The sequence below is a fragment of the Rattus norvegicus genome, chromosome 17 (genome assembly GCF_036323735.1).
Source record: "Rattus norvegicus strain BN/NHsdMcwi chromosome 17, GRCr8, whole genome shotgun sequence".
NCBI lineage: Eukaryota > Metazoa > Chordata > Mammalia > Rodentia > Muridae > Rattus > Rattus norvegicus.
The window spans coordinates 52,194,811-52,222,298 of NC_086035.1; the positions used below are offsets into that span (position 1 = coordinate 52,194,811).

The following is a 27,488-nucleotide window of genomic DNA, read 5'->3' on the forward strand; positions in this document are numbered from 1 at the left end:
GTAGTCTTGGTTTCTGTTGCTTGGGTTCCTGCGCTTGCCTCTCTCCATCAGATTATCTCTAGTGTTACTTTGTTCTGCTATTTCTGACAGTGGCTAGACTGTCCCATAAGCCTGTGTGTCAGGAGTGCTGTAGATCTGTTTTCCTGTTTTCTTTCAGCCAGTTATGGGGACAGAGTGTTTTGCTTTCGGGCGTGTAGTTTTTCCTATCTACAGGCCTTCAGCTGTTCCTGTGGGCCTGTGTCTGGTGTTCACCAGGCAGGTCACTTGCAGCAGAAAAGTTGGTCTTACCTGTGGTCCCAAGGCTCAAGTTTGCTCGCGGGGTGCTGCCCACAGGCTCTCTGCAGTGGCAGCAACCAGGAAGATCTGCGCCGCCCTTTCCGGGAGCCTCCTTGCACCAGGGTTCCAGATGGCGTTTGGTGTTTTCCTCTGGCATCAGAGATGTGTGCAGAGTGCAGTCTCTTCTGGTTTTCCAGGCGTGTCTGCCTCTCTGAAGTTTTAGCTCTCCCTCCCACGGGATTTGGGTGCAGAGAACTGTTTATCCGGTCTGTTTCCTTCAGGTTCCTGCGGTGTCTCAGGTGCAGGGGTCCTGCTGCTCCTGGGCCCTCCCCCACAGGAACCCAGATGCCTTATACAGTTTCCTCTTGGGCCAGGGATGTGGGCAGGGGTGGGCAATGTTGGTGGTCTCTTCGCTCTGCAGTCTCAGGAGTGCCCACCTGACCAGGTGGTGGGGTCTCTCTCCCACGGGGTCTGGGAGCAGAGAGCTGCTGTGTGCCGGGATCCGAGGGTGTGGGACTCCTGGTAAACACAGGAGGTGCCTGGTCCTAGAGGAATTCTGCCTCTGTGTGTCCCGAGTTCACCAGGCAGGTCTCTTGCAGCAGAAAAGTTGGTCTTACCTGTGGTCCCGAGGCTCAAGTTTGCTCGCGGGGTGCTGCCCACGAGCTCTGTGCAGCGGCAGCAACCAGCCATCATGTGGTCACTTTTTTCTCAGTTAGGAAGAAGCATTTGTGAAATACGTATGACAGTCATAGAATATCATTTATCCATTCAAGAAACGTTTCTGAGTGGGTACTCAGACAGGCACTGAAAGCATAAAAGCAGCACATATGCACAGCTAACAACTCTTGGGAGGAGACAGTTTACATGGGAGCAAACAATTACAAAACCATTTCAGGAACAGGCAGAGTCATGGGAACACAGGGTAGGAACTGACTAATCCCATACTGAGGGTGGTGGCATGCTACTAAGAAATATTAACAAAGGAAATAACCATTATGTTAGTTTTTAAGAAATGACTTTTTTTGTCTCCTCAGAAAGGGTGGAAAGAGAGAGTTCAAGAGAATGTGTTAGAAATAGGAACTGAAGCTCAAATTAAGTTGTGTTCAAAGACCAATGCAGAGTCCTATTTAGGAAAAGCCTTAAGTAGATTTGGAGGCTGAAGTTTGAAAAGTAAATTGAGCATATGTGGTGGGGGTGTAAACCTTTAATCCCAGCACTTGGGACTGAGTCAGAGGCAGGCAAATCTCTGAGAGTAGCCAGCCAACTTACATTTTTTCCTTGAAAAATGAAAAAAATGAAGCCACACAGGGTTTTATATGGCCAATTATGAGCTTGATCTTCATCACGTCATTAATAGAAAGCCATCAAAGGTTTTAAGAAAGGATATATAGCCAGGCCCATTTTAGGAAGATAGTGAACTGCACAGGAAAATATTTGACAAGAGAATATTCAGAACAGTGACACACACACACACACACACACACACACACACACACAGAGGTACACACACACAGAGGTACATACTGTGGTACAGGGAGTGGCACTATTCAGAGGTGTGGACTTGTTGGAGGAAGTTTGTCACTGTGGGGATGGGCAATGAGACCCTCCTCTTAACCATGTGAGAGTCAGTCTTCTCCTAGCTGCCTTCAGATGAAGATGTAGAACTCTCAGCCTCTCCTGAACCACTCCTGCCTCGACACTGCCATGTTCCTGCCTTGATAATGGACTGAATCTCTGAACCCCAACCCTCTCTCTGCTGTTGCAGGATATTTGATCACATTGTGAATCCTGAGATTGTGTTATTTACTAAGAAACCCATTCTAGTTGTGGAGTGGCTCAGTCTTTTTCATACACCTTTAGTCCCTCTGGCTGGAATACAGAAACGTCCTTAGCATTCACCTTATCCCAAACCATGAAGGTAAAGTTGGTTTGTAGAAAGAAGCTCCTATGTTTGAAAGCAATGTCTAATTGAGTGGTAGATAAAGTGACAAATCAGAGAAAGATTTGGCAGCATAAGATATGCCCAACAGAGAGAAAAAGAGAGGCTACATAAGAGAGCAGCATAAAGGAAGGGGAAAGAGGCAGCTTTAGAAGCCAAAAGGTTAGAACATATTGCCAAAGTTAGTATGAGGACAAGCAGAGAAACTCAGGAGAAGCCAGATTGAATAAATCATCTGAAAGGGGAGTTTGAACCAGAACATCTGAGTTGAACCAGCCAGCTAGAGTTCAGAAAGAACAAAACAGGGTGAGCTTATTCAGCAGTAAGTCTCAGGGCTGAAAACATCCTAGGCCTAGATAAGATTGTACAGAGGCTAGAAGCTTCCAGGACTAGGCCAAGGTTAGCAGAGGCAACAAGCGTGAGAGACAACTACATCATGTGAATAAAAGCTACATTTTACATTGTGCCACTAAGTTACATACCTACCTGTAATGCAATGATTTTGTTGCCATTTCTTCCCTTTCAAATGTGAATTGTAGTCACCTTAATAGTAATATTTTGCCCCCTTTTTTTGTTTTTCATTGTACCATCAAACCATAATGTAAGTGTTACTCAAGAAATGTTGGTGGAGTTAATTTCTGAGTCTACTTGGGTAAAGTTGAAAGGAAGCTGTGAGTACTGTTCTGGAATCCATGGCTGCACTGAATATTTCTAGCCATAGAGCAAGGATGTTTTTGCCTCACAGTAGGCTAAGCTCAGAACAAGGATGTGTTGAGGTTGGCTAAGATCATGGTCTATTTTATGAGAAGGAATTAACCATAACAAGTCCTCGCTGCAATCTTAGGCTATTGTGATATTGTTTGGAGAATTTCACATTCTAAGGAACAAGTCCAGGCCATGATAAATTGAAAACCCAGTGACTTATGATGGGGCACACATAGGCCACAAACCTTAAGCTGGAGAGACAGAAGATGGAGGAGTGGGGAATTTAAACTTGACCTTGCTTTTGGTCACATAACTCCAAAAAGTCTTTGATCTCTCTCTCTCTCTCTCTCTCTCTCTCTCTCTCTCTCTCTCTCTCTCTCTCTCCCTCTCCCTCTCTCTCTCCCTCCCTCTCTCTCTCTCTCTCTCTCTCTCTCTCTCTCTGTGTGTGTGTGTGTGTCTGTCTGTCTCTCTGTTCTGTTTCCCTATGTATGTGTGTTTCTCTTTCTTTCGAGGTAGGGTTTCTCTGTGTAGTTTTGACTGTTCTAAAACTTACTCTGTATACCTGAGTGGCCTCAAATTTAGAGATCCACTTGTCTCTCCCTCTTGGGTACTAGGATTAAAGGCATATGTCTGGTGTTCTTTCTATTTTTTTTATTTATCTTTTTTGTTAACTTGAGTATTTCTTATTTACATTTCGAATGTTATTCCCTTTTCCGGTTTCCGGGCCAGCATCCCCCTAAACCCTCCCCTTACCCTTCTATATGGGTGTTCCCCTCCCCATCCTCCCTCTATTACCGCCTTTCCCCCAACAATCACATTCACTGGGGGTTCAGTCTTGGCAGGACCAAGGGCTTCCCCTTCCACTGGTGCTCTTACTAGGATATTCATTGCTACCTATGAGGTTGGAGCCCAGGGTCAGTCCATGTATAGTGTTTGGGTAGTGGCTTAGTCCCTGGAAGCTCTGGTTGGTTGGCATTGTTGTTCATATGGGGTATTGAGTCCCTTCAAGCTCTTCCAGTCCTTTCTTTGATTCCTTCAACGGGGATCCTGTTCTCATTTCAGTGGTTTGCTGCTGGCATTCGCCTCTGTATTTGCTGTATTCTGGCTGTTCCTTACACATTGTTCCTTACACAATAATAGTGGGAGACTTCAACACCCTGCTCTCTTCAATGGAGAGATCCTGGATATAGAAACTAAACAGAGACATAGGGAAACTAGCAGAAGTTATGAAGCAAATAATTTTAACAGATATTTATAGAACATTTCACCCTGAAAAACGAAAGAATATACCTTTTTCTTAGCACCTCATGGTTCCTTCGCCAAAATCGACCATATAATTGGTCACAAAACTGATCTCAAGAGATACAGGAAGACTGAAATGATCCCACACATCCTATCAGATCACCATGGACTAAGGCTGGTCTTGAATAACAACAATAATGACAGAAAGCCCACATATAAATGGAAGTTGGACAATGCTCATAACTCTAGTGCCTACAAAAAGAAACTGGAGAGAGTATATAGTAGCAGCTTGACAGCACACTTAAAGCTCTAGAACAAAAAGAAGCAAACACACACAAGAGGAGTATAAGGCCAGAAATAATCAAATTCAGAGCTGAAATCAAGCAAGTAGAAACAAAAAGAATTATACAAAGAATCAACAAAACCAGGAGATGGTTCTTTGAGAAAATCAACAAGATAGATAAACCCTTAGCCTGACTAACCAGAGGGCACAGAGAGAGTATACAAATTAATAAAATCAGAATTGAAAAGGGAGACATAACAACAGAATCTGAGGAAATTAAAAAAAATTATCAGATCCTACTACAAAAGCCTATATTCAACAAAACTGAAAAATTTGGTGGAAATGGACAATTTTCTAGACAGATACCAGGTACCAAAGTTAAATCAGGAACCGATAAACCATCTAAACAACCCCATAACTCCTAAAGAAATAGAAGCAGTTATTAAAACTCTGCCAACCAAAAAGAGCCCAGGACCAGATGAGTTTAGTGCAGAATTCTATCAGACCTTCTTAGAAGACCTAATACCAATACTGTCCAAACTATTCCACAAAATAGAAACAGAAGGAACACTACCCAGTTCCTTCTATGAAGCAACAATTATTCTTATACTTAAACCACACAAAGACACAACAAAGAAAGAGAACTTCAGATCAATTTTCTTTATGAATATAGATGCAAAAATACTCAATAAAATTCTTGCATACAGAATCCAAGTACACATCTAAATGATCATCCATCATGATCAAGTAGGCTTCATCCCAGGGATGCAGGGATTGTTCAATAAACAGAAAGCCATCAAGGTGATCCACTATGTAAACAAACACAAATAAAAAAATCACATGATCATTTCATTAGATGCTGAACAAGAATTTTACAAAACTCAACACCCCTTCATGTTAAAAGACTTGGAAAGATCATCAATTCAAGGCCCACAACTCAACATAGTAAAAGCAATATACAGCAAACCAGTAGCTAAGCTTAAACTTAATGGAGAGAAACTTGAAGCAATCCCACTAAAATCAGGGACTAGAAAAGGCTGCCCCCTCTCTCCCTACTTATTCAATATAGTACTTGAAGTCTTAGCCAGAGCAATAGGACAACAAAAGGAGATCGAAGGGATACAGATTGGAAAGGAAGAAGTCAAAACATCATTATACTGTGATAGTATTCTTAAGTGACCCCAAAAGTTCCACCAGAGAACTACTTCAGCAAAGTGACTGGATGTAAAATTATCTCAAACAAATCAGTAGCCTTCCTCTACTCAAAGGATACTCAGGCTGAGAAAGAAATTAGGGGAATGACACCCTTTACAATAGTCACAAATAACATTAAATAACTCTGTGTGACTCTAAGCAAGCCAGTGACAGATCTATATGACAAGAACTTCAGGTCTCTGAAGAAAGAAATTGCAAAAGATTTCAGAAGATGGAAAGTTCTCCTATGGTCATGGATTGACAGGATTAATATAGTAAAAATGGCCATTTTGCCAAAAGCAATCTACCAATTCAATGCAATCCCCATCAAAATTCCAACTCAATTCTTCATAGAGTTAGAAAGAGCAATTTGTAAATTCATTTGGAATAGCAAAAAACCAGGATAGGGAAAACTATGCTCAACAATAAAAGAATTTCTGAGGAAATCACCATCCCTGACTTCAAACAGTATTACAGAGCAATAGTGATAAAAACTCCATAGTATTTATACAGAGACTGGTAGGTAGATCAATGGAAGAGAATTGAAGACCAAGAAATGAACCCACACACCTATGGTCACTTGATCTTTGACAAAGCAGCTCAAACCATCCAGTGGGAAAAAGACAACATTTTCTTTTTTTAAAATACAATATTTATAATTATAAATGCGGAATATCATATAGACTACAGTTTTACAAAAAAAAATACCACACTGAATTAGAAAGTTACATTCCAAAACTCTCCCGGACTTTGAAAGCCGCTGTCTCCAGCTATAAATCATAAATCATTTAATGTGCTGTGCAATTCTTTGCCCCTCTCTTGGCTTCTCTGAACTCCAAGTTTCCTTAATTGTCAGGTGAGCTTGCTCGGTGGCTCTTTGCTTCTCGGAGTTGTCAGGAAGAATCAATGCAACAAACGTATGTCAGGTCGTCACCCCAAGTTGGGTATGCAGTGGGTGTTCAGTGCAGGGTGATGAGGTTTAACACCACATAATCAACTTTTAATTTTAATAGTAAATTTTTTTCATTCCACTGTCAATTGAGCACCCATTGGAAACTAGGGTCTTTGGAGCACAGCAGCAGAATCGAATGCAGCCTTCGATGTACAGGGAGTCAGCACCGGAGCCTGAGGATCCATGAAATGAAAAGAAATAAAGCGAAATCGAACCCTGTCTTCATGGTACCCCCTTTGTTCTGCTTGAACAAGAGTAAATAAAATCAGCTGTACCTGCTGGAGGGACAACTGGAGCCCATGTGTGGGCTCTGAGGCTGAAAAGACAACATTTTCAACAAATGGTGCTGGTCTAACTGGCTTTCAGTATGTAGAAAAATTAAAATATACTCAAATTTCTCACCACGCACAAAGCTCAAGTCCAAGTGGATCAAGAACTTCAACATGGGTGCTGGAAGCAGTTAAGAGCACTGACTGGTCTTCTAGAGGTCCTGGTTTCAATTCCCAGCAACCAATTGGTAGCTCTCAACCATCTATAATGGGATATGATACCGTCTTCTGGTGTATTTGGAGACAGCTACAGCATATTCATATACATAAAATAAACACATCTTTAAAAAAAAAGGAACCTCAACATAAAACCAGATACACTGAATTTAATAGAAGAGAAAGTGGGAAAGAGCCTTGTACTGGTTAGCACAGTGGGAAATTTCCTAAACAGAACTCCAATGGTTCATTCTTTAAGATCAAGAATTGATAAATGGGATCTCATGAAACTGGAAAGCTTCTGTAAGGCAAAGGACATAGTCAATAAGACAAATCGGCATCCTATAGATTGGAAAAAGATCTTTACCTATCCTACATCTGATAGAGGGCTAATAACCAATACATAAAAAGAACTCAAGAAGTTATAGTTCAGAGAATCAAATAACCTTATTAAAAATGGGATACAAAGAATTCTCAACCGAGGACTTTTGAATGTCTGAGAAGTATCTGAAGAAATGTTCAACATCCTTAGTCATCAGGGAAATGCAAATCAAAACATCCCTGAGATTCTACCTCACGCCAGTCAGAATGGCTAAGATAAAAAATTCAGGTTACAGTAGATACTAGTGTGAATGTGGAGAAAGAGAAACAATCCTCCATTTTCGGTGGAATTGCAAGCTGGTTCAGCCACTCTGGAAATCAGTCTAGAGGTTCCTTAGAAAACTGGACATTGCACCACCTGAGGACCCAGCTATATCACTCCTGGGCATATAACCAAAAGACTTTCCAACATACAACAAAAACACATACTCCACTATGTTCATAGCAGCCTTATTTATAATAGCCAGAAGCTGGAAAGAACTCAGATGCCCTTCAACAGAGTAATGAATACAGAAAATGTGGTACATCTACACAATGGAGTACTACTCAGCTGTCAAAAACAATGACTTCATGAAATTCATGGGCAAATGGATGGAATTAGTGTATCATCCTGAGTGAGGTAACTCAACCAAAAAAAAAACAAAAAACAAACAAACAAAAAATAAAAACCACACATAGTATGCACTCACTGATAAGTGGATATTAGCCCAATAGTCCGTATTATGCGAGATATAATCCATAGGCCACATGGAGCTCAAGAAGGATGACCACTGTGCAGATTCTTCAGACCTTCTTAAAAGGGGGAACAAAAATGTTCATAGGAGGAAATATGGAGACAAAGTTTGGTGCTGAGACTGAAGAAATGGCCGTTCAGAGCCTGCCCACCTGGGGATCCAGCCCATATACATACAGCTACCAAACCCAGACAATATTGCTGATGCCAAGAAGTGCATGTTGACAGGAGCCTGGTATAGTTGTCTCCTGAAAGGCTCTGCCAGAGCATGACAAATACAGAGGTGAGTGCTAGCAGCCAACCATTGAAATCAGAACAGGGTTCCATCGGAGGAGTTAGAGAGAGGATTGAAGGAGCTGAAGGGGTTTCCAACCCCATAAGAACAACAATACCAACCAACCAGCGTTCCCAGGGACTAAACCACTACCCAAAGAGTACACACTCCATCTGCACATGTAGCAGAGGAAGGCCTTGTTGAGCACTAATAAGAGGAGAAGCCCTTGGTCAGGGCGGGAGGCAGGAAGGCATGGTTAGTTGGGGGCGGGGGACACCCTCATACAAGATGAAGGAGGGGGTTGGATAGGGAGTGTATGGATGGGAAATTGGGAAAGGGGATGACATTTGAAATGTAAATAAAAGTCCAATAGTAACAAAACAAATAAAACAGGAAAAATCAGTAAACTGGCGTAAAATGGATATCTAGTTCTCTGCTTTTGTATATAGGTTTTGAGTCATTATGCTTGAATCTAAAAAAATAAAAGGCAAAATTTGCAATGGATACCTCAGAATATTGGAGATGCCAGAAGTCAGGACATTTGTTGAAGAAAGCTGCAGGCAACTAGGATTTGGCCCAAGAGAGAACACACAATTGCTCTTGGCAAAACGACCTAAAAGGTTCGGCTTCCTAGGCCTGTTGGACCCTGGTGATTCTATCACAAGCTCTAGCTGTTGCACATGCAAATGGCAGGCTCTGGTGTGTGCCCTGCTTAGTTTGGGTCTGCCCTTCTCTTACTATGCCCTCATTTATTCATTTTGGAATGGTAATTTATATTCTAAGCTACTGTATAGAATGTATACAATGTTAGAAGTACATAATTTGTTTTTTATTTTACAGGGATTCACAGTTAAGAACTGGCCTTGAAACAGTGTTAGAAGGGTTAGTACTTTGGGGACTCTTATAGATGATCTAAAGCATTTTGCATCACAAGATGACCTTGGGTCTTTGAGGGTCAGGGATGGAACTCTATGCTTTAAAAGTGATATGTTTGGATATCACATTGGTACGGAATAGACTTTAAATAATTATTTCTTATTGCCAATTTTATGGACTTTTGGATTACTTAGGAGATAGGGTATGTCTTCGAGGGTATATCCAGAAATGTAACTGAGGAGGGAAGACTTATCCTGACTTTAGGTAGCCCCATTCATAAGGACTAGGGTCCTATATTGAATAAAAAGGAAAAAGAGAAGACGAGCATTGGCATTCTCCTTTCTTTGTTTCTTGCGGGGTAGAGATAATAGTGTTTCAACCACACACTGTGCCTTTATGAACTCTCCATGACTTTCCTGCCTGAGGTCCTGTATGCAGGAACTGGCAACAGTAACAAACCCTCCCTTCTTAGATTGCTATTGTCAGATATTTGTCCTGACAGTGGGAACGTAACTAATGTCTCTTGTATGATACAATGGCCTCCTGTATTCCCTACAAATGGGTAAGATTTTCCTTTTGTTCTGGACCATTTGCTTGTCCCCTCTGGTGAGTGTATGCCTTATAAACATTAGGTAGGTGCGGCCATGTTGGCTCTTCTTATCCGTCTAATAAGCTTTCTTAGGTCCTTGGCATTTTTAGTCCTTGCCTCTTTTAATGGTTAATCTGGTTTGTTTCTTCCAAAATTAAACAGATTAAGCTTCAGATGGTTATACAACAGAGACATAGTCCATTTTTTCCAGACCGCATACCAAGAGCATCATACTGAACATTGGATCAAACAAAATACTCTTTTAGATCTTCCAGTCAACAAAACCAGCTGGTATTTATGCTAAGCAGACTCCTCTTTCTTGCTGTTTTAATGCTACCCTGTGTTTTTAGCTTCCACCTGGTTAGTCTTTTGTACAGTTGGTATCCTCTCGGTTACAGTCCAGTAAACTCCAAAGGCTGTGTCTCAAAGACATCAACCATTATGCATGAAATCTATGTCTGTCTCCCACTATGGAAGGTCTTTCGCTATGTTGTCATTTTCTGATCTAGAGTGTCTGGCAACAACCACTTCTCTAAAGTGCCTTTTAAATATTATGCCCTGTGGTCCTATGACCCTGTGATGGATTAGCAACCAGTATTCACCGCCTACTCCAGCTCTGCAGCAGCTCTAAATGATGACCTTTGATCTAATATGACTGTTATTAATTTTATTGTTAAAATTCCTTCATCTTTGGTCAGTGATTGCTAATTTAGGTTGATTTCCACATCTTTTTAACTTCCCTTCTCCCATCTTTTTTTTTTCTGTTTTGTTCATCACTGAATGTTCATTTAATGCAGAAATCTTAGGATACCAGCAAGTGGGGATAAGTGAATGAGTCCCAGGCTTCATTTTTTTCTGGGGGGAGGTGTCAAATAAAAATAAAGTTTTGAGGTATTTGAGGTTTTGCAATCCCTGTAGTATGAACAATTAGGATTTTTGGAATAGACATTTCTCCATTAGCAGGTAGAGATAAAAGGCTGCAGCTTGTATCCTCTACCTTAGGTAACAAAGAATACTAACATGCTGTAGACATCTACAGATTTTCATCCAGTTTGCCCTTTGTTGAATACTGAGAACTTAGCTGTAGAAACAGAAAATGGATCTCATTGGTGGAAGGTCCAAATTCTGTTTAGAAAAACCACCCCCTCTTTTGAGATATACAGTTCATAGGTGCTAAGTTAATAGGACAATCTTGTATATGTGGGATGAGATATTTTGTCATGTGACAGTTCTTTCAAAAATTAATGAACTTGGGAAACCGTCACTAGTGTCCTTGTGCCTTGAGTTGGTTTTGCATATTTAGGGAGTTCCATGTATAAAAATAATCACACAATTTAATATTAAAGGAATAATGCCAAGAGATGACATGAAAAGTAAACTTCCTCTTTGGAGAAATATGCTCACCTATTTCTTCAGCAAATGCTACCGGCGTGCGCTACCACAACCGGCTTACCTCCTATTTCTATGAAAGAATATAAGAGTCACAATTCCCTATCCTTTACATTGAACAATTAAGATGGGACAATACTTGGTTATCATGATGATTGCTATAAAATTCAAGTGGTTTTTGTCTCTTTTGGGGTATAATGTGGAAGGCTTTATTTTACTCAGGGTTCCAGACCAATCACCATCTTTGCCTCCGGTGATTCTGAGCCCATCATGAGGCAGAGGATCATAGCAGTGGGAACCTACACAGAGTGAAATTACTCACATATTGGCAGATGGAATATATATATATATTATATATTTATATATATATCTACATCTATATCTATCATATATATGTATATATATATATATATATTTTTTCTTTTTGGGACAGGATCTCACTAGGGAGCCTTGAGTTTCCTGGAACTCACTCTGTTGATCAGAGTGGCCTCACAGAGATCTGCCTATCTCTGCCTCCTGAATGCTATTATGAAGGGCATGTACCACCATGCCCAGCCATTACAATTACTTCTGATACTCTGGTATCCTTTCTGACTATAATAATATTCCCCTAGTGTTGTAGAATTTTTTTTTTGTGTCTAGCTACAAAGCCAATATTCATTTGGCATGAATCTGGCATTGTAAGTTTAACTTGACTTCATCAGGAGGAAATCTGGTTCATGAGTCTGTTACTGCATATTCTGAGGCCATCAAACATCAGGTTGAGCGAGAGGCCCTGAATAAGAGTGGAGGAAGCATGGGTTAATTCAAGCTGCATGCCGAGAGAAAAACTTCTGAGTCTCTCATCACTTCATTGCCCACTTAGCTGCTCTATGTGTCATTTTCACAAAGCAACCCAGGAATTGCTTGTCCTTGGCACCATGTTACAAGTGCATATAAGTATTCATTTAGAGGAAACAGTGCCATTCACCTCTTAGTCGTTCACTCCAGTGTAGTAACTTACCAATTATTTATTTCCGAAGTACGCACAGAAGAACTTTGAGCCTGAGCTAAGTCTCCCAATACAAAATATTTTGACATCATCTGATTTTACCACGAAGGATCGTTGAAAGTTAAAACAAATTCTTCTTAGTGCTCACTTAGTTGAAACCATGAAGAAGGTATTGAAATAGAATCACAGTTCTTATACTGGTGGTATAGGAACCAGTTTTTATTCTAGAGTCTTGGGGTCAGCAGGGATACCAAATACATATTAGATTTGCTTTTAGTATTTATCATGTACTTAGTACAAATAATTAAAAAAATACAAAAGTCAGTTTTCATTTGTATAGCAGCGGTGTAATTGTTATTGTTAGATTTGGTGCAAACAACCATAATCATTTTTAACTTAAAACCTTTTCAATCAAATATTTATAATTTCTACCTTTTTATTCTTTTATTCAAATATGTTATCATATGCAAAGAAATAGTTCGATAGAATGTATTATTTAAAGTGAAAGGAAAAGACCGTATTGGTACATCTGGAGGATTTGGAGTTTGTTTCCTGGAGTTAGTGAATAAGCGGATTGATATGTGATTCATGCTCAGGATATTTAGAGGTTAGAGGCTGTCTGGAGGGCTGTGGCTTGGGAAGGCACCACAGTCTTGCTAATATTTCCTGTAGAAACATATCATTCTGTGCCTTTGATCTGTCCTAGATAACAGAGCAGAAGGGAGCTGATATGCTGAAGATGCCCAGGGCTTATGAAGGGTCATAAATGAACAGCTGGAAAAGTGACAAATTCACCAGTGTAGAGACATTTGCCATAAAAATCTCTGTCAGTGGAGTCAGGGAAACAACAACTGATCACCGAGGTAAAAACATTTGTTTGTTCCTGCTCGACCAAGGAAATGCTAGAATCTGCTTAGCAAAACTGTGTGTCATGTGGAGTTGAGGCCTGTTACCATTGGTCACTAATGGTTTTTCCAAAGTGCCACTGATTTTCTTGGTAGTTGTTAAATCTGCATTAGTGGAATAAAATTATGTGGCTAATTTACTAGAAATGAAACAACTCTCTCCTGGTTCCCATGTTGAATGTTCATTTTCTTCCTGAAGTTTTCTTTAGGAACTAGACTTTAGGAGCAAGTTTGGTCATGTTCTACTCTCTTCATAGCTTTATTCTTAGATTCTCATCAAATGATACTTCTGTTGTTGCTATAAAGTTTGGAAATGTTGAGAGGCCTAATATTACCTTATTATATTTTAAAAATCATGCTTGTATGTATGTATGTAAGTATGTAAGTACGTATGTATGTATGTATGTATGTATGTATGTATGTATGTATGTATGTTGGCACAAATTTTTGCAGCCTGTTTTAATAAATGTCCAACTTCTCCTCTACCAGACAACCTACTAGAGGTAGTGGAAAAGAACTGCTATTAGAACATGGGGGAAATAGACCTGTTTAGAGGTAGTTCTTTGGGGGCAAGTCCAAACTTTGTTGTCAGCATATCAGCAGTTCAGTCCTGTAGCAAACACCTAATATGAATCAACAGTTGCAGCCCAATCCTCTTGGCAGGTAGACACCATTCATGAACCAGCAGCTCTAGTTCAGTCCTGAAGAAACCACAAGGTTCACAAACCACCTGGAGGCAAGAAGCCATAGGAACCTCACAAGAACTTCTTTGGTGAGTTTCTCTCTGGAGTCACCACAAGCAGAGCTCAGCAGCACATTGTAAGGCAAAGCAATACCTGAGTGTCATTAGCGAAAATAGTGAGATTGACCAAAGCAAACCCATGCTACTCCTCCACTGTCTTTGGGGTCATATTTATACTTCTTCATCACAGGTCCTTTCATGTGTCTGCTGTAGCAAAACATCATTTCACCTGTGTGCCCCCGCAAAACATCATTTGACACAACCGACTTTCCAAAGAAACCAGAAGTTTCCACTTTGTATGTATGTATGTATGTATGTATGTATGTATGTATGTATGTATGTTTGTTTGTATGTATGTATGTATGTATGTATGTATGTATGTATGTATGTATGTATGTATCATGTAGTTTTGGGTATGCTAGTGCCACATCATGATTGTAGAGACCAGAGAACAACTTGCAGGACTTGGTTCCCACCTTCCATCTTGTGAATCCTGGGACTCAAGGTGTGTATCAAGCCCTTTGCCTTCTGAGCTGCTTTGCCTTCTGTACTGTTTTAATACAGTCTCTCTTCAGTCTTATGAGATAAAATTCACGTTCTCAGGTTAAAGTGGGACCAATAGTTGGTGATGTGGCTCATGGTAGAGTGCTTGCTTATAATACATTTAGTGGCATATAATACAAACAACTCCCTCAAACAAACAACAAAAATCAAATAATAATAACAAAACACAATGGCTTTGTTCTTAATGTAACCTTGAGGAAGTTATACAACTTTTCCAAGCTGTAAATTTCTCCTCTGAAAGCTCTAGACTTGTATGGATTAAATGAATTAATGTATGTGAAGTGCTTAGCATGGAGAAGCATGTTTAGGAAATGGCAGGTCTTTCTCTTTTGTGCCACTATCACCTTCCTTCCTCTTTGTCCTCTTCGTTTTCCTCAGAGAAATAAATTAAGGGCATTTTAGATGCCTGTTAGCATTGCTTACAGAGTTGTTTTTAAACTCCACATTTGGATATGCAGGTATTTTTTTATTATCCTTCCCACCCCGCTAGTTTGCTTTCTGTTGTGAGAAAACACTCGGCCTGAAAACAACATAGGGGCAGAAAGGGTTTGTTTGACTTACAGTTCCAGGTCACAGTGCATCAGTGAGGAAAGCCAAGGCAGAAGCCATGGAGGAACACTGCTTGTTGGCTCACTTGGAGGCTCATGCTTCCTTAACATTTCAGCTGGGTCTACCTGCCCAGGGATGGTGCTGCTTTCAGGGTGCCAGGCCCTCTCACATCAATTAACAACCAAGGAGAGAATCTCCTGCAGATATACTCATAGACCAATTTGATCTGGGACATCTCTTAATCAAGGTTCCTATGTCAGATGACTCTGGGCTGTCTCAAGTTAAAACGAACTATAGAGTTCTACATCTATCTCAAGTTGACAGTTAAAACTAAAACTAACTAATCTATCTATCTATCTATCTATCTATCTATCTATCTATCTATCTATCTATCTATCTATCTATCTATCTATCTATGAGCAGGCTGACCTTAAGCTTACAGACATCCACTTGCCTCTACCTCCCAAGTACTAGGATTAAAGAAATGTTTACTACTATGTTTATCATGTTATCGTTTTTATCAGCTGACTTCTTGCTACTAGGAAGAGACTTTTTTTCAATTATGAAAAATGTATAAAAATATGGACTCTTAAAATCACATTTAGTCAATAGGTTATATTCTGTAGCTGTTATTTTCTCATATCTACAGGTTTGGCTACTGGACACTCTCTCCCTCTCTCTTAAATTATTTTATGTATGTGGGTGTTCAGTCTGCATATGTACTACATGCAAGTCTTATGCCTTTGGAGGTCAGATGAAAGTGTCAGATACCCAACGCTTTAGTTAAAGCTAGTTGTGATCTGCCATGTGGATTCTGGGACTTGAACCTGGGTCATCTCGAAGAGTAATAAGTACTCTTAAACGCTGAGCTGCCTCTTCATTCCTTCCCCCGATATGAATGTCTTAAAGATGGCTCTTGTATACTTTCCCCCTATCTTTATTCATTGAACACTTTAACATTTTTTCTGTACATTATTTCTAGGTTTGCCACCCTGCTAATGCTCCTGGACAGTTTTCCCAATGATCCTTGGTTTTATTGAGTGGAGAAACTAAGATTCCCAAACTCGACGTGTTTATATGTAACTACAAGCTTTTAACCCTCAGATCAGCTAGTCTTTACATAATGAGTTTTACCAGGACTGTTACATGCCATCGTTGTCCCTTAGTTTTATGTTATTTCTCAGCCCTGAGATTTAATGTCACTGAGAATATTTAGCAGCCATGTTTATTTAAGTTTGCACTGTGAAAAAGTTTTAATTGCTCTCAACCATGGCTTCAAGGATTTTTCTCTATGTGCTGCTTTCTTAACTTTTGTTCTTTTTGTTTTTTACTTATTTATTAAATAAAGATGTATATTTACCCTTAATTGAGAATTTTCCTCTTGACAATGGAACGAGGGTAAAGGTGATTCTTATTAAGTTGTTATTCATTTATATTATCCGTTTATCTGGACTTAATTTGAGATGATGTTTAGTCTTGCTTTGTAAAGAGGTCTGTACTGAATACTTTTTTTGTGTTCATTGCCTAGAATGTCCTTTCAAAGGCTGACGTAGTGCTGTTATTTGGAGTGTGGGAATCCAGCTATAGGAGTTAGTTTATGTGGGAGTCTGGCTGGGTTTTCAAAATTTTCTTTTCTATTCAAAGCTTGTTTTACATTTCTGTCATTTAAGATTTGATTTTTCTCTTGAAGATAAAAATGTATAACAATGCTAACTGGCCTCGATTTTTTGTTGGTTTGTTTTTAGTCATTTTTATGGTATATCTATCAAACTATAAGATGAGTTCTTTTAGAAAATAATAAAGCTTACAATATGAAACTAACTACTCATAGTTTTTAAACATTGAAATATATAAAAATCCATAGTTGGAGGTCAAATTTTATTTCTTTTCATTATATCACTATGGTTTCTAATAGCCTTTTCCTCCATTGTTGAATAAGTATTTTGGGATTTAAAACAATCTGTGCTTGTGACAATAGATGCACTGGCCAGGCATCAGAACTTAGTAGTGACAGACTCCATTTAGATGATGAGTGTTTTAATGACTTTTTGTTTTTCTTTTCATAAAAATATATTGCATACCACAGTTAAGATAATTTTCTAGATACCCAATCATCCTGACTCCCATAAATTGCATCAAAGCAGCTTTTGAAACTTTATGTGAAGAATATCACAGCCATGAAAGGAATAGCATAAAGCACAAAATATGCACAGTTAGTTGATAAGCAGTAAATTTCTACTGTCTACCTAGTATGATTATATATTGTTGGAAAATACATGTGCATAAAACAACTGTAAAATAAACAGTACTTTTAGCATTACCAATTAGATATAGTTTAAAACGATGGTGATTCTGTGATAAAGGCAGGATGCTTTTGTTATATCATTCAGTTCATCTCTTTGTTTGAATTGGGAGCGTATATCTGTTAGCATGATGTTTTCCATGTTTTAAGTTCTTTGCAATTAACGAATCAGTTTTGCTGCTGCTTCTGATAGAAATTGGTGATCTAATTTCATACGTTGTTGGGAGAGCAAAGCACACTAATCACACTTTTAGTCTTAAACTAGGTCTAAATTGTTGGCATTCCTAAGCAAAGTTTTGTTCCAAATAGTTTATAAATTGTTGGTGCTCATGGAAATACTTTGTAAAATATTATTCATAGTCAATGATTGTCAACAGTTTAATAGCTGCTTATAGGATCATGGTAAGTGGTGGTATGACTTTGGGTGTGAATACTTGGCTATTCACAGCACCATTTTTCTCATAGTAATTAAAATGGGGCAATAAAACTTATTCCTTTTAGTTGCTGTGAAGCATAAATGAGATGATATATGAAGCATGAGTATACTTCCTTTAAATACTTTGGCCATACTATATTTTTATTGGTCATTTTATTTATTTACATTTAAAATGTTATCCCCTTTCCTGGGTTTCCCTCCACGAACCCCCTATACCATCTCCTTCCCCCTGCTTCTATGAGGGTGATCCCTCCACTTACCTACCCATTCCAGCCTCACTTCCTTAGCATTCCCATAGGTTGGGGCACCAAGTTTCCCCTGGACCATGGGCCTCTCCTCCAACTGATGCCAGATAAGGCAAACCTCTGCTGTATATGCATCTGGAGTCATGGGTCCGTCCATGTGAACTCTTTGGATGGTGGTTTAGTCCCTGGGAGCCCTGGGGCATCTGGTTGGTTGATATTGTTGTTCTTTTCAAGGGGTTGCAAATCCCTTCGTCTCCTTCAGTCTTTCCCCTAACACCTCCGTTGGGGTTTCCATGCTCAGTCTGTGGCCATAATATTTTCAAATATTTATTTATTTGTTTATGTCCCAATCACTGCCCCCCTCCCGATCCCTCCCTCACTAAGACCCTTTATAGCCCCACCGCCCAGTGTCTGAGAAGACAAGACCCTCGTCCCTCCCTGGTATGTCAAGTCTCTACCAGATTAGGTGCTTCTTCTCCCACTGAGATCAGAGAGGTCAGCCGTGAAGACTGAGCTTCCTGTCTGCTACATATGTGCCTGTGGGCCTTGTTCCAGCCCATATATGTTCTTTGGTTGGTGACTCAGATTCGGACAGCTCCCAGGGTCCAGGTTTGTTGACACTGTTAGTCTTCCTGTGGAGTTCCCATCAGTCCTTCTCCCAGGTCTTCCTTAGGTGTCCCTGATCTCCATCTCGTGTTTGGCTCTGGGTATCTGCTTCTCTTTCTGTCTACTGCTGGGTATAACCCCTCAGAGGACAGTTATGCCAGGCTCTGTTCTTCAAGCATAACAGAACATCGTTTATAATGTCAGGCGTTGGAGATTGTCCATGGGGTGGGTTTCTCGTTAGGCTGGTTTTTGGTTTGGCCATGCTGTTTTTATAACTCTAACTTGTCTCTGTTATTTGACCTATGAAGTCCTTGAATTTAGAACTCTTAAATTGGCTTGTAGTTTTGTTTCATTGGAATTTGTTTTAGTGTTTGTGACAGGAGGGAGGAAAAGAGAAAGAAACATATGGATATGACTGTAGAAAGAAAAAAAACATTAAAGTAAATTATGACTGAGGGAAAAGTTTCAAACAGGAGGCTTTCCACATGTTCATAAGAAAGTTGAGCAAAAAAGCCACAAGATTGTGAAATTCTGGTCCTTTTGGCTCTTCATGTTTCAAGAAAGAGTCATGACAAAGGAAGTACTCACAAAGCGAAGAGCAAACACCAGGAAAAAAGACTTTAGAAAGCTATCTCCCGAGTTCACTTTTGAATCAATCCATGTAAAGCAGAAAGTGCCTAAGAATAGAGAGTGACTTCTGCTCAGTTTTCTGCTGAAGGCCTCTGACCTTAGTGCTACTTCCTGTCTCTGAAAGCCACTTTCTTATCTGTATGCTGAGAACTTTGGCCTAAAGTCTTTTCATAAATAATATTACTTGGTGTTCTTTCGTTTTGTTTTTTGATGTATTTTTATATATTCAAAATGGAATTAGCATAGCATTTTAGAATTTATTATTTTATTGTTTTAAATATTACTCTGAAAACATGATAAGCAGTATAGTGTAACAAATTTTCAGTACCCAGTTTAATAAATTATAACTTACCATGCTTTATTCATAATCCTGCTTATGATGGATCTTCCAAAGAATGTGTACAAGTAAAGTTTAGAACTCACATAACTTCCTTTTTAATTATCTCAGAATATATTGAATGGGAAATGACCTTGTTAAATCCTCAGTAAAGCTGGCAGAGTGGCTCAGCTTGACTACCTGAGTTCTATCCCCGGGATCCACATGGTGGCAGGAGAGAGCCAAGACATCGGGTTTCCACAGAGACTGTGGCAAGCATGAATGCCAGTTCTATCTCTGTCTCTCTGTCTCTGTCTCTGTCTCTCTCTCTCACACACACACATTCACACACATTTAAAGCCTAAATATGCAGACCATTATTACACTTGAATAAAAATAGTAATTAATGTAATTAAGCATGCGAGTGCCATTCAAATTTCTGTGCCTCAAATTTGAAATCCAAAAGCAGGCCGCAATTCCTTCTTTACCTCACAGTGCCTCTCGAATCTTTCATTTTCGTTATGATTTCCATAATTTTTTCTTTTGTCCTGTTATGGAAATTGTGTTTCTGTGGTGTCTCAATTTTTAACAGTACATAGACAAATCTGTAAGATTATTTGAGTTTTTATTAGAGTTTTCCTTTCCTTAAGAATATTTAATAGGAAATTATGATTGTTTTCCTCGGTATCACATAAGATCTTTTTGTAAAGTTGGAAGTTATGTTTTATTATCAATAATGTTTGCCCACATCTATTAATTTAGTAGGAATTGCATGGCTTTGGGTTTTCTTCATGGTTGGTAAAATTTTATAAAACAAAGCTTTCTGGATGCTGGGGAGATGTATAAGTTGGCAAAATGCTTGCCATGCAAAAACGAAAACCTAAATTTGAATTGTCAGAGCTCACCTAAAGCTCTTGGCAAGGCAGCTTGTGTTGGCAACTCCAATGCTGGGTGATCAGGGTGCAGAGAGCTAGATGGATCCCTGGTGCTCTGAAAACACCGATCCTAGCCGATCAGTGAGTTCCATGTACAGCTAGAGAACCTGTGTTTTGTTAAATACGGTTTAAGTGATTTAGTAAGGCATCTGTCTTCATCTCTGGCCTCCAGATGTATTTATAACACACACACACACACACATGCACACACACATGCACACACACATACACACACACGCACACACACACATACACACACATGCACACACACATGCACACACACATACACACACATCACATACATACACACACATACACATACACACACACACACGCAAACATAAGTTACATCTTTAACTACTTGGTTATTCTGGGTATCGTTTACTTATTGAAGGTTAGGTAGATGTAAAATTTTTCCCTTATGAATCTTCACAATATGAATTTATTCCCTACTATATACCAGTGGTTATAGGTGATTAAAAATTCATTATGAACCCACAAAATTTAATACACTTAATTTGTTTCAATCAGATAGCAGGAATACTTGTATTCTCTATTCTTGGACATTTTCATTGAGAAGAAAACAAACAATTGAGTTAAATAAGAAGTAAAAATACCAAGTCTTTATTCATATTTTAATTTTAATTTCAAAAGTGTGTGTGTGTGTGTGTGTGTGTGTGTGTGTGTGTGTGTATGTGGAGAGGTGTTTAGGACTACATATTATGACAAGCTTGTGGAGGACAGAGGGCAATTTTGGAGAGTCAGTTCTGGTCTCTTACCTATTTAGTTTCTCTTATGTTTTCTGTGTACAGCCTATTCCAGACTAGCTGACCTATGAGCTTTCTGCCTGCTCTCTGCCCCCTCTCTCTGCCTCCCACATCACGGGAGGAATGCTGGGATTACAAATGCATACCACCATAGCAGGCGTGGGTTCTAAGACTAGAACATCTCAAAATATTTTATTACCTTTGGTTCTTCCAGGTAATGGTCTATTGTTAGAATTTCTGCAGCTTTTAGAATATTAGTGTTAGCTATCTAATTGTATCAACACATATATATGTTATGTTGAATATACATATCATATACACAATCAAGCATATATATATATATATATTCACTACTGGCACAGGCGTAGTCATCTTTGAAATGTCTTTCTTCATTGTTCTTAAGTGCCTGCCAGTGTCTGTGTCCTGGAGGGAGTCAGATTGCAGATAGTGAAGATGGGAATATGTGTGAAGTAGCAGCAATAGAGGGCCAGAGGAACTAAAGAGCCGTCCATGTTTAGAGAAGAACTATACTGAATGTAAATTGTTTTGGGGTGTGGCAAAAGATATATGGAGTGGTGAGTGATTTTATCAATTTCAACAGAAAGAACTCCATCATAAAGAGTGCAATGTGTCATGTCAAGAAATATTATTATTTTAAGAATTTTAGTATGAAAAAAATCTTGATCAGATTTTTGGAAGTTCTTTGTATCACATGAAGAGTAAACTGAGGTCAGTAATAAAGAGCATAAGAGCTTAGATAGATGTGGAAGATACCTGGCAGATCAAATAATCAACCAGGAATTATTGATCAGTTGGACATGAACACAAAGTGAAAGACAAGAGTTTAGGGTAACTTAGGGTTTTGATTGTGCATATGCTGAGATGTGTTTTCTATTAATGAGATAGTGACTATAGGAAAGGAAACAGTGTTGGTTAATGGTGTGTGAGTTGACTGAACTGGGATATCATTTCTGTTTAGGGCATCAACAGCTGGTAGGATTTTGGGCTTTTGGATGGAGCTGCCTATGAAAACAGAGGTACAGCAAACATCATTGGATTTAAGAACACAGATTTGAGTAAACTCTCAGCGCTGCTATAATACTTCCCATGCCTTCTTTTGTTCTCTTTCCTTTTATTATCATCAGGCTAAAGCCCCATCCTGAAGCTTTTGGTTGCTTAGAACCCTCAAGCTTCCTTTAGGCTGATTTCTGTCAGGAGAGCTGTCCTGAGAACTGAGGCTCTCTGGGTCTGGAGCAGGTGTATCTAAGCATTGGGTGCCACTAAGGTGCTGAGTCTGACCCAACACAGTACGGAAATGGGTTCTATGAGCAGCATCCATTCAGTTCCATTCTTCCGGGGTGTGTGCGGAACCTCTCAGTTCGTCAAAGGGATTTGTGTTTCCTCAAATGATAAGGATTGGTAGAGTATTGAATACTGTAAGGCGTCACAGAGTTACAGAGAGAATGAGTGCCTGTTACTGCTGGTTTTTAAGATTGCTGGTGAAGGGGAAAGGAAGACATGGCAAGGCACTATTCAGAGGAAAAGTAAAGGAACCCAGGAGCATACTCTTAGTGTCTCAACTGCAAGTTTTGCTGTGTAGTCAGTGTTTATAGAAGCCACAAGATGGCGAGCTTGTCCCTCACAGAGAAAGTAAGTGAAAAGGCAGGGGAGAGAGAGAGAAAGGGAGGGAAGGAGGGGGAAAGAGAGTGAGAAAGAGTAAGGGGGGGGAGAAGAGAGGAGAGAGAGAGAGAGAGAGAGAGAGAGAGAGAGAGAGAGAGAGAGAGAGAGAGAGAGAGAGAGAGAGAGAGAGAGAGAACAGTGTCCATCTGCTTTCATCTGCTTTTCTACACCCTCTTTAAATTTCGTTTACTCCAATTTTCAACAGAAAGAACTGATAGTTTTTGTTTGTTTGTTTGTTAACTTTGGATCATAAGTTTTTGAAATGGTAAAGATAAAAATGAAACAAACAACCCCAACCATTTGTATTTCATTTTCAGATTCAGATAGCTATTGAATTTTTCAACAGATAATTCTAGTTTTTACATTACTAACAGATAAATCTAATTGTTAATACAGTTCTCAAAACTGTTGGTATTATTAATAGCATTTAAATAGTTAAGTATTAAGTGAGAAGACAGAATATTTTTTCCTTATAAACACATGTACACACACATGCATGTTAATATTTTTTGACACAGGGTCTCACTATGTAGCTTTAGCTGTTCAGGAACTCACTTGTAGATCGGGATATCCTCAAACTTACAGAGATTGGCTTACCTCTTTGTCTCCCAAATGCTGGTATTAAAGATGTGCACCACCATACCCAGCTTTACTATATAATATTATTACTACATTCTTCTGTCTAATGTCTTATGTTCCAGCTATAAAAAGTTTTCCATTTTTAATGGATGTTAAACAAAATATTTTTTAAAAAATATTTACTTATTTATTATATATAAGTACACTGTAGCTGTCTTCAGACACACAGTACAGGGCATCAGATCTCATTACAGATGGTTGTGAGCCACCATGTAGTTGCTGGGAATTGAACTCAGGACCTCAGGAAGAACAGTTCAGTGCTCTTAACCACTGAGCCATCTCCTCAGCCCTAGATAACTTGAGATTTCTACTCTCAATACTTAGCCATACCTCAACATACCTTTTCTTATGATATTATAAATATTATATGGAAGAATATAAGCTAATGTATTCTTGGTGTGCTGACTAGTATGTATTTATTGATCCATGTATATTTAGTGCTCAATATAAAATTCACTTTGCTTTTGCTGTGCAGTCAAGTTGAGTTTTGAAGTAAATGTGAGATAAATGTTAGTATCGTCTTTGAGGATCACAGGAATTAAATGAACTGTTGAAGATTTAATAGTTGGCAGAATCATAATTTGAATACGGGTTTTTTCCAGCTCTGAAGTTTACTCTCTTTTTCATTGTGGCTACTGTCTTCGGTGAGAGCATTTACATATTTCTTTACTTAGAAATGCTTGGAAGTTGCAATTGAAAGTTCAGGGTATTTGTGCTTCACTCATGTCATGAGCCAAACAAAAAGAATTTATATCACAAGGCAACCGTCACGATGTGCTTTTATTAGTAACTGATTTTCTCCTGAGCACATCTCCCTGCAAGCTTATTTGGAAGAGTCCATTTAGAGCCATGCTGATGGTGAGAGGCCTTAGTTTGTCTCACTTTGTGGGCTCCTGGCTAGATGCACATACTGAGCTCATGGAAACCCTATCCTTCTTGTGACTCCTGTTGAGCTTAAGGTGGTTTACCAAGCAGAGTGTTCCTTCTGTGTGCCAGTAGCTTAGCTCTGCTTCAGGATACAGTTCCATGCTGGGAATTACCTGTGGCTTGGAAAACATTGCAGTGAAGACTGTAAGACAGTTCTAGTGTACCACTTACCGATACAGACTAGCTCCACTGATATCCATTTGCTAAAGCTTGGAGGAACTTTCCAGATTCCTGCATGGTGACTTCTAACTTTACTTCTTTTATTCTTATGATCTCTTCATAGTCCCTTTTTATCTTTTAAAAAAAGTTTAAAGAGTAGTTGTTTAGAAATTATAAGCTTTGTTTTTTAAATTAAGGGAAAACAACTTTTCTTTGAAAACAACTTTTTATCTGAACTGGGGTATTCAAGCTTTTCTTTTAAATTGCTTTATATGTTTTCATAATATTAGTAGTAATAGCAGTAGTACTTGGAAGATAGCAGTAGTAACTGTAAGATAACACACTGGAAAGATTGTCTATAAATAAATGATAATTGAAATTAGATGACAGGATTATTACAAATTTGCTCTCTTTTAGTTTCAAAGTTTGAATAATAAAACACAGGGAGACATCTGGCACATTCTCTGTCATCACTGATAAGGGATATCAGCCAAGCCTTTTGGAGCACACACACTTGTAATCCTAGCAGTTGGGAGTGCTCTGGAAGGCTCAGAGTTCGAGGTGGGGCTATAGAGGAAGTTCTTATCTCAAGACCCAGAGAAACAAGCAAGCAAAGAGAAAAAATGTCTTTAAGTCTTTAATTATTTTAATAATATTTTAATATTACTTCATGTTTCATGTGAAAATTTTTATATTTTTATTCATATGAGAGTTTTATTTCTTTTTTTTTTATTAACTTGAGTATTTCTTATATACATTTCGAATGTTATTCCCTTTCCCGGTATCCGGGCAAACATCCCCCTCCCCTCTCCCCTTCCTTATGGGTGTTCCCCTCCCAACCCTCCCCCCATTGCCTCCCTCCCCCCATTGACAAGTTCACTGGAGGTTCAGTCTTAGCAGGACCCAGGGCTTCCCCTTCCACTGGTGCTCTTACTAGGATATTCATTGCTACATATGGGGTCAGAGTCCAGGGTCAGTCCATGTATAGTCTTTAGGTAGTGGCTTAGTCCCTGGAAGCTCTGGTTGCTTGGCATTGTTGTACTTTTGCGGTCTCGAGCCCCTTCAAGCTCTTCCAGTCCTTTCTCTGATTCCTTCAACGGGGGACCTATTCTCAGTTCAGTGGTTTGCTGCTGGCATTCGCTTCTGTATTTGCTGTATTCTGGCTGTGTCTCTCAGGAGCGATCTACATCCAGCTCCTGTCGGTCTGCACTTCTTTGCTTCATCTATCTTGTCTAATTGGGTGGCTGTATATGTATGGGCCACATGTGGGGCAGGCTCTGAATGGGTGTTCCTTCAGTCTCTGTTTTAATCTTTGCCTCTCCCTTCCCTGCCAAGGGTATTCTTTTTCCTCATTTAAAGAAGGAGTGAAGCATTCACATTTTGATCATCCGTCTTGAGTTTCGTTTGTTCTAGGGATCTAGGGTAATTCAAGCATTTGGGCTAATAGCCACTTATCAATGAGTGCATACCATGTATGTCTTTCTGTGATTGGGTTAGCTCACTCAGGATGATATTTTCCAGTTCCAACCATTTGCCTACGAATTTCATAAACTCGTTGTTTTTGATAGCTGAGTAATATTCCATTGTGTAGATGTACCACATTTTCTGTATCCATTCCTCTGTTGAAGGGCATCTGGGTTCTTTCCATTTTCTGGCTATTATAAATAAGGGTGCGATGAACATAGTGGAGCACGTGTCTCTTTTATATGTTGAGGCATCTTTTGGGTATATGCCCAAGAGAGGTATAGCTGGATCCTCAGGCAGTTCAATGTCCAATTTTCTGAGGAACCTCCAGACTGATTTCCAGAATGGTTGTACCAGTTTGCAATCCCACCAACAATGGAGGAGTGTTCCTCTTTCTCCACATCCTCGCCAGCATCTGCTGTCACCTGAGTTTTTGATCTTAGCCATTCTCACTGGTGTGAGGTGAAATCTCAGGGTTGTTTTGATTTGCATTTCCCTTATGACTAAAGATGTTGAACATTTCTTTAGGTGTTTCTCAGCCATTCGGCATTCCTCAGCTGTGAATTCTTTGTTTAGCTCTGAACCCCATTTTTAATAGGGTTATTTGTCTCCCTGCGGTCTAACTTCTTGAGTTCTTTGTATATTTTGGATATAAGGCCTCTATCTGTTGTAGGATTGGTAAAGATCTTTTCCCAATCTGTTGGTTGCCGTTTTGTCCTAACCACAGTGTCCTTTGCCTTACAGAAGCTTTGCAGTTTTATGAGATCCCATTTGTCGATTCTTGATCTTAGAGCATAAGCCATTGGTGTTTTGTTCAGGAAATTTTTTCCAGTGCCTATGTGTTCCAGATGCTTCCCTAGTTTTTCTTCTATTAGTTTGAGTGTGTCTGGTTTGATGTGGAGGTCCTTGATCCACTTGGACTTAAGCTTTGTACAGGGTGATAAGCATGGATCGATCTGCATTCTTCTACATGTTGCCCTCCAGTTGAACCAGCACCATTTGCTGAAAATGCTATCTTTTTTCCATTGGATGGTTTTGGCTCCTTTGTCAAAAATCAAGTGACCATAGGTGTGTGGGTTCATTTCTGGGTCTTCAATTCTATTCCATTGGTCTATCTGTCTGTCCAATACCAATACCATGCAGTTTTTATCACTATTGCTCTGTAATACTGCTTGAGTTCAGGGAGAGTGATTCCCCCTGAAGTCCTTTTATTGTTGAGGATAGCTTTAGCTATCCTGGGTTTTTTGTTATTCCGGATGAATTTGCAAATTGTTCTGTCTAACTCTTTGAAGAATTGGATTGGTATTTTGATG

At 39.3% G+C, this 27,488-nt stretch overlaps 1 protein-coding gene across 13 annotated transcripts in view; it reads left to right on the forward strand.

Moving 5' to 3' along the window:
* Positions 1-27,488, forward strand: part of Sugct (succinylCoA:glutarate-CoA transferase) — an 857,841-nt gene that overhangs the window by 122,799 nt on the left and 707,554 nt on the right. Inside the window, exon 4 of one of the 13 annotated variants that reach the window (XM_039095904.1) lies at positions 13,016-13,172. The exons of the other annotated variants lie outside the window; for them this stretch is intronic. Coding sequence (XP_038951832.1) covers positions 13,076-13,172 — 97 coding nt within the window. The 5' untranslated portion in view covers positions 13,016-13,075. The remainder of the gene's footprint in view (positions 1-13,015; positions 13,173-27,488) is intronic. 13 annotated transcript variants of the gene reach the window in all.